A 7500-nucleotide genomic window follows, 5' to 3' on the forward strand; every position below is an offset into this window, starting at 1 on the left:
CACCACCACCACAACTATTACTACCACTATTGCCGACACCACCACCACCACCACTATTGCCGACACCACCATCACCACTATTACTACTGCCGACACCACCACCACTATCAACAACACCACCACCACCACCGTTACCACTATCACTACCACTATTGCCGACGCCACCACCACCACCACACGACTGACATTAATACGGAAACAATTCCATTACCACATTACACAAGTACGGAAGCAAGCAACATCATCATCATCATCATCATCATCATCATCATCGTTATCTACAAACCTAAGAGGCAACGAAAATCGCTCGACCTGCTAAAATTAGAAGCCAAAACGTTCCTCAAATATCGCCCCGACTTTGTTATTATAAACAAATAAACAAACAAGCAGGAAAAAAGCCTCATTGTACATTTTGTACATAAAGTCTCTGACACATAACAAGCCAAAAATGTTCACGTCTGGATCGCCTGGGGTTGGTTAATCGGCAACAAACCCATTACAACCACCGCCACGACCACCACCACTTCACACATACATCAGTACTACCACTATGACTATCAGAGCCTATGGTCAACCCTATCGTATTAACCCCACCACCGACTAGTATTACTACTGTTACTGTTTCCTTAAACAACCACCCCTATTTCTACTACAATACTTCTACTACTATTACTGAACCTAGTAGTAGTAATAATAATAGCTGAATTAACATTATCGCCTTCGTCGCATCCACCACCACCATCCACCACCACCACCACCACCATCACAGTAAAAGCCGTCACACTACTACTACTACTACTACTACTACTGGCTTAGTTAACCAGCATTACTACAACTTCCTCTATAATCTCTACTAACACCGTCACCCTCGCCGCTGTCACAGTTCGGTTCCGCCGCCACAAAAGCCACACCGTTTTTTTTTCTTAGAGCTTCTCCCTTGGTCTCCTTGGACCTGTTAGAAATAGCAGCCAAAATTTCTCGCCAAGCATACACTACCACCTTTTAAAGAAAAAAATAAAATAAAAGAAAACATCAACAACAACAAAAGAATGACATTTGTAGCATGTAATCGTAAAATATGCAGAAAAAAAACTTGATGGTCATGGCTGGAATGCCGTTGATCATAAAAAGTCTAGCGCTCAGTGAAGCAACAACAGGGTGCTAACGAACGTCTGTCTTAGACAACATCAATTACTAAAACCACTTTTCTACTGCTGCTACCTTACTAATACAACTATTACTACTTCTACTACCTCCACCACTGCTGCTGCTGCTACTACTACTACTACTAATTATACTACTACTTCTACTGTGCTATTACCACCATCACCACCACCTTTTAGTGCTGTCTTCACTTTCCAACCACTTCCTTCATCACCATCAGCGCTTCTATAGTTTGGTTGTATGTGTAGTGGCGGTGGTGGTGTTGCTGCTTGGTAAACACAGCAGCAGGGCTTTTTTTTTTTAGATGTTAAGACAAACTATGTCTTATCTTGTACCATGGATAGGTTGCTGTGTGGATGGTCGATTCTGCTGTCTTTACCTGACGCCAGCCAGTTTGATGGAAGTTAGCTAACAATGGTGGGTAGCAGGTATTTTTCGACCTCACCAAATGGCAAGGCTGTCTTTCATTCTGATATGAATTTAAACGACGTGTGAGAAAAAAAAGGAAAAAAAAAAACCCTCCCCAAAAATAAGGGGAAAATAGGAAAAGAAACGTCCGGCGTTAAATTATTTACAAGGAATATTTAAACACACATACACGCACACACACACGCATAGATACACACACGCTCGTCTACACAGGAGCAAAGGAAAGGAAAAAAATATGTATGCGTATTTAACGACAATGGTATCTATACTATAAATGATAGAAATAATAAGAGAAGGTCCTATTTATTATTAACGCGACATGAATGAAGTTTTATCTCATAACTCTGCGTTATGCGTAAAACGATTTATTATCAACTTTAATTCACTTAATCATCAGAATAAAAATCAACACGTCACAGAGCGAAACCATCGTGGATTTTGTGAAAAAATGTTAGCTCGATAATAATATATATTACACTATTTCTTCTCACTAAATTACATCAGGATTGTGATAAACCAAACAGAAAGGAAAAAAAAATCTTATAACACCTCTTACTCTCTCTCTTTCTCTCTCATTATTTCTCTTTCCCTCTCTCTCTCTCTCTCTCTATCTCTCACCTATTCTCTATATCGACTTGGAGGAGGATACGAAAAGGTACCACAAGGACTGCTACGGTTTGTTATATTTTATCCCGGTCAGTGTTTGGCTAGAAAGGGAAAATATTGAAGGTAGACAGGATGTCACTAGCTCCGAGTGCTCAGCGGCAACACTGTTACCTGTGTGACTTGCCCCGATCTCAATGGGCTATGCTACATGATTTCTCTGAGCATGTTTGTCGTGGTTGTGTGAACTATGAAGGCCCTGACCGGATCGAGATGGTTATTGAATCGGCTCGTCAGATGAAGAGAGCTTATGGATTCCAGGATGTGAAACCTTACGTGAAGCAACCACCACCTCCTCCTGCAGGGGTTCCACCCAGGAGTTTACATGACGCACCCCCGACACATCACGCCAGTATGGATTCGCGAAACCACGGTGTTGCCCCACCACCCGGGGCTATGGATAGATACCCACTACATGACAACCGTGTTGTTGCTAATAATCGAATGATGGAATACAAACAGTCACAACAAAGAATCCCAAACCCTGTCCCTCCTGGTGTTGGAATTCATCATCGGAATGACCCGGAGAGCGTAGCAGAGATGCATCGTGGTAATTCAGCTGGGTTAGGGGTCCCCATGAATTCTCGCAACGGGCATATGCCCCCGTCTGGTGTCCCGCCTCATCATATGGGTTTATCTCACCACACCAATATACAAAATTCGGTGCGAAGTTCAGGTCCAAGCACCGGGCCTAACCAACCGATTGGAATAATGAATGGTAAGCGTGCTGCTGACCACGAAGATGATGACAATTCTAATCATTCCAGTAGCGATGACATAAAACGTGGGTCACCGGACTCAGACCCTAACAATCGGCCTGCTGCCGTCCGTGAAACTATCTCGGTTTTGTCTACGTGCGTGCCATTCGAGGTTCGCTTCAAGAAAGATCACAAATTATGTGGACGGGTCTTCAGCTTTGATGCCAGTTACAAACCAGGTGAGAATCTTTTCAATTTTATATATATGTATGTATATATATATATATATATGTATTTATATTGATATTTATTTGCACAATCGGGTCTGTAATGCTATAGTAAGGGCGTGGGTTTATTTGATTTTTTTGTTTTTAGAAGTCTCTTTCAGTAGTAATATCATATTGCCTTTATACTACATTGTCTAGTGACCTGGTTTTAATAGCTGTTTTCTAAATAGAGAATGAGGTCTCAGCAGTTGTGTGTGATTCATGTGGCCTCCTTGTTCAGAAAGGAAGTATTTTCTTACGTTACACAATTAACCATTCTCAAGGATTCGTACCAGCAAAGAGTGTACGTGCGCGCGTTGTGTATATCTACATATATATATATATACATATTCATATAAACATTCTCCTTGCTGCTCTGACATGGCAAAAACGTTAGAGATGTGTTAGGGAAATTAATATAAATTGTGTGCATATATATGACTGTAAAATATGTAATGCATTATATATATATATACATATTTACATACATACACACAGATACATACTTTTAATTCTGTGTGTCTATACTTGTATGTGTAATATATATATATATATATATATATATATATATACATACATACATACATACATACACACAGATACATACTTTTAATTCTGTGTGTCTATACTTGTATGTGTTATATATATACTATATATATATATATATATATATAGATGTATATATATATGTATATGGTAATCTTATGTGTATATGAAATACAATACGAATGAGTATGTATAAAAATAACATTTACATGTGTGTGTGTTAAAATAAAGCATGTATTTATGTCGTGTGTGTAGAGTTATTTGCGTGATGTGAAATATTTGTGTAATGTAAAGTATGTGTGTAATGCAAGGTAGGTAAGGCAAGTAATAGATTTATCTAATACAATGTGTGTGTGTGTGTGCAGTGAATCCGTGTAAACCTCCTCTCTCTCTTCTCGATCTCTATATATATATATAATATATATATATATATATATATTATATATATATACACACACACACACACTATGTATCTTTTGTACACACATGCACAAATACGTATATTTTCGCATTAGTATTATGAAGTTCCTGTGCATATATTTACACACACACATATGTAGCATGTATGTAGTATGTGTATATATATATATATTATTTATGTATAAGAAAAAATTTTGACATCCCTTTAAGAGATATTCATATCCTCGATGTAATATATATACATGTATATATATATAACATTATATATAAGGGCTTAGTAAAATAAATTATAATATATTTACACATACGCTATATGAAAACTGGTGTGTGTGTAATGTAAAAATGTGCGATATCAGTTCTACACCCTCTACAGTTATGTGTGTATATTATTTTAAAGTGAGTGTATCACTCAGGTAGGTGTATAATGTAAAAGTCAATACGGAGTGTGAATAAAATTGAAGTGTTTAGTGCTACGGTGTGTAGCATCGGCTTTTTAACGTAGGATTACAGTGGGTGTATATATATATCTTATATACATATAGATATATATATACACATACCAAGATGTTGGTCGTATATAATAGACTGTTGTGTGAATACAGATATTGCTATTTTCCTGTCAATGCACACATACGTATGTACCCAATGTCTACGTGTCTATACGATTTTGTATACGTGTTGTAACACATGCCCCTATCACGTATAATGTATGTATATTTAGAAAATTATGTATGTATATATATATATATACACGCCTTGTGTATGTATATATGTATGTGCGTATTTGAGTGTATGGATTTTATGAGAATATCAATATTGTGTAAACGCAATTAGGTTTCATTAAGTATGTAAGGGTTCATTATGCAAGTTTGTGTCTATGAATATATATACATATATCTATCGTGTGAGTGCGTATTGGCTTTAATTACTGGATTGCGCGGCCATGCTGCAGCACCGCCTTGAAGGGTATTCACTTAACATACCAAACTCTAGTGTATATTTCGATCTAATAACGTGATCAAGTATCGAATCACATAAAAGTTGCAATTACAGATAGATACCGTTCTGCAAAAACACACGCATGACATTAATTAATTAATAAAAAAAGTTAATTAATTAATAATTGCCCAAAGTGCTTCGAAGGGAGATTGAACGCAGAAAGACGTGCTTACTAAGCGCAGTCCTTGAATCCCCGATTATAACATTGCTCCTACGAACTTGTATTACGTGTATATAGGCATTATATATATATTATAATGTAGTATATGTATGTATGTTTATTATGTACATAGACACACACACACATATATATTATAATGTAGTATATGTATGTTTATTATGTACATAGAAACACACATGTATTTATATATATACACACTGTATGTGTGTATATATATGTGTGTGTGTATATATATATATATACACACACACTATGTATGTATATGATATATACATATGTGTATAGACATTCACACACGTATAGATATACATATATTTATATGTATATATGTGTATATTTAACACATTCGTATAATGCATACTCACACACGCACAAACATATGTATTGATACATATATATGCACATATATATCGTGCACCCACGCACAGTTATATATATATATATATATATATATATATATATATGTATATATATGTATGTGTGTGTATATATACATACACACACATATATATGATGAACACTAATTAAAACTGTTCACTTAACCATGATCCTAGATTTGACCACACCATGTTAGAAGTGTCTGTTACTATAATAGCTTTCTGCTGTTTCCTTTCTGTTGCTTAAAAGAGCCTCCATGGCATTTTTTGTTGTTCAAAGCATCAACCATCTTGCAGTATGGCATGCTGAATTTAACTCTATAATTCTTGAAGTGTACAAATGTCTGCTGAGAAATACTCAATTATGGCACCAATAATGGTTGACTCCTGTGTATATCTCTCTATCTATATGTAACACTGGTATAGTCATTACTTGTGGGTGAGTATACCTCGGTAAAGAGTACTCGTGTCTTCTTAACAAATATGCTCTCATTCAGCCCTGGCACTCCTTGACACAGCAGAACATTGAGGTTATGAGAGATGAAGGGTTGGCTGTTATACATTTCCAGAATGAGTAATTGGGGCAACTTCAAATGATGTTCCTTTATCGAATATACAACACTCTACACTGTTCAGGAATTGACCTCATAAAACCATGATTAGGTGTTCGACATCCTCACTTTATATTGATTAGATATAAATATTTTCATTTATTTCTATCTCTGTTTTTCCATTCAAACATGTGTTACAGGAATATATTATTGAGGCATTGTTTTTACAGCTGGATGCTCTTCCTGTCAACAACTTTACTTACTTTACTTTTTACTTGTTTCAGTCATTTGACTGCGGCCATGCTGGAGCACCGCCTTTAGTCGAGAAAATCGACCCCGGGACTTATTTTTTTGTAAGCCCAGTACTTATTCTATCGGTCTCTTTTGCCGAACAGCTAAGTGACGGGGACGTAAACACACCAGCATCGGTTGTCAAGCAACGCTAGGGGGACAAACACAGACACACAAACACAGAAGACACACAACCCTACAATACATATATACATATATACGACAGGCTTCTTTCAGTTTCCGTCTACCAAATCCACTCACAAGGCTTTGGTCGGCTCGGGGCTATAGCAGAAGACATTTGCCCAAGATGCCACGCAGTGGGACTGAACCCGGAACCATGTGGTTGGTTAGCAAGCTACTTACCACACAGCCACTCCTGCGCCTCTTACCTGATTTTTTTCAAGTAAAGAATCTCTTTCTCTACACATCTCCCAAGGAACACACACACACACACACACACGCATGCATACCGTAAATCCTCGAGTATAATCCGCATGTTTTCCCCAAAATCTAAAGGTCAAAATCCCTAGTGCATACTATATACGAGGTTAAAAATGAAAAATATTTTCTAAGCAATGTCCGAGTCTCTATTTGCTGTCCGACAATGTTTATTCAGACGCATTTTGTGATGTCGGGCGCGAAAATACCTTAAATCATTGCAGTAAGCAACATTTATTAAACGTTATTACTGTTATTTCTTTATTTTCTGCAAACAAAATGCACAAAAAAGCTACACGTTTGCATTATGTTATATATACAATAATAATAAAGGACGTTACCGTATACATTTTTACAAAGCAAGGACGTTATATAGATTTCCTTGACTCAAGTTAGAGAAGGGGTGCCTATTATACACAAGGTTTAGGTTTTCAGAGGTAAAGCCCCCTAAAAATCCCCTGCGTATTATACTCGAGG

General features: G+C 36.9%; 1 protein-coding gene across 2 annotated transcripts in view; it reads left to right on the forward strand.

Moving 5' to 3' along the window:
- The first annotated feature begins 283 nt into the window (after positions 1–283).
- LOC115215675 (probable E3 ubiquitin-protein ligase IRF2BPL) overlaps positions 284–7500 on the forward strand; it is a 122272-nt gene continuing 115055 nt past the window's right edge. Inside the window, exon 1 of one of the 2 annotated variants that reach the window (XM_029784940.2) lies at positions 284–3193. In XM_029784940.2, the coding sequence (XP_029640800.1) occupies positions 2332–3193 (862 nt within the window). In that variant the 5' untranslated portion in view covers positions 284–2331. The remainder of the gene's footprint in view (positions 3194–7500) is intronic. The other variant, XM_029784941.2, reaches the window with a different exon arrangement.

Source organism: Octopus sinensis, linkage group LG9 (genome assembly GCF_006345805.1).
Source record: "Octopus sinensis linkage group LG9, ASM634580v1, whole genome shotgun sequence".
Taxonomy (NCBI): Eukaryota; Metazoa; Mollusca; class Cephalopoda; order Octopoda; family Octopodidae; genus Octopus; species Octopus sinensis.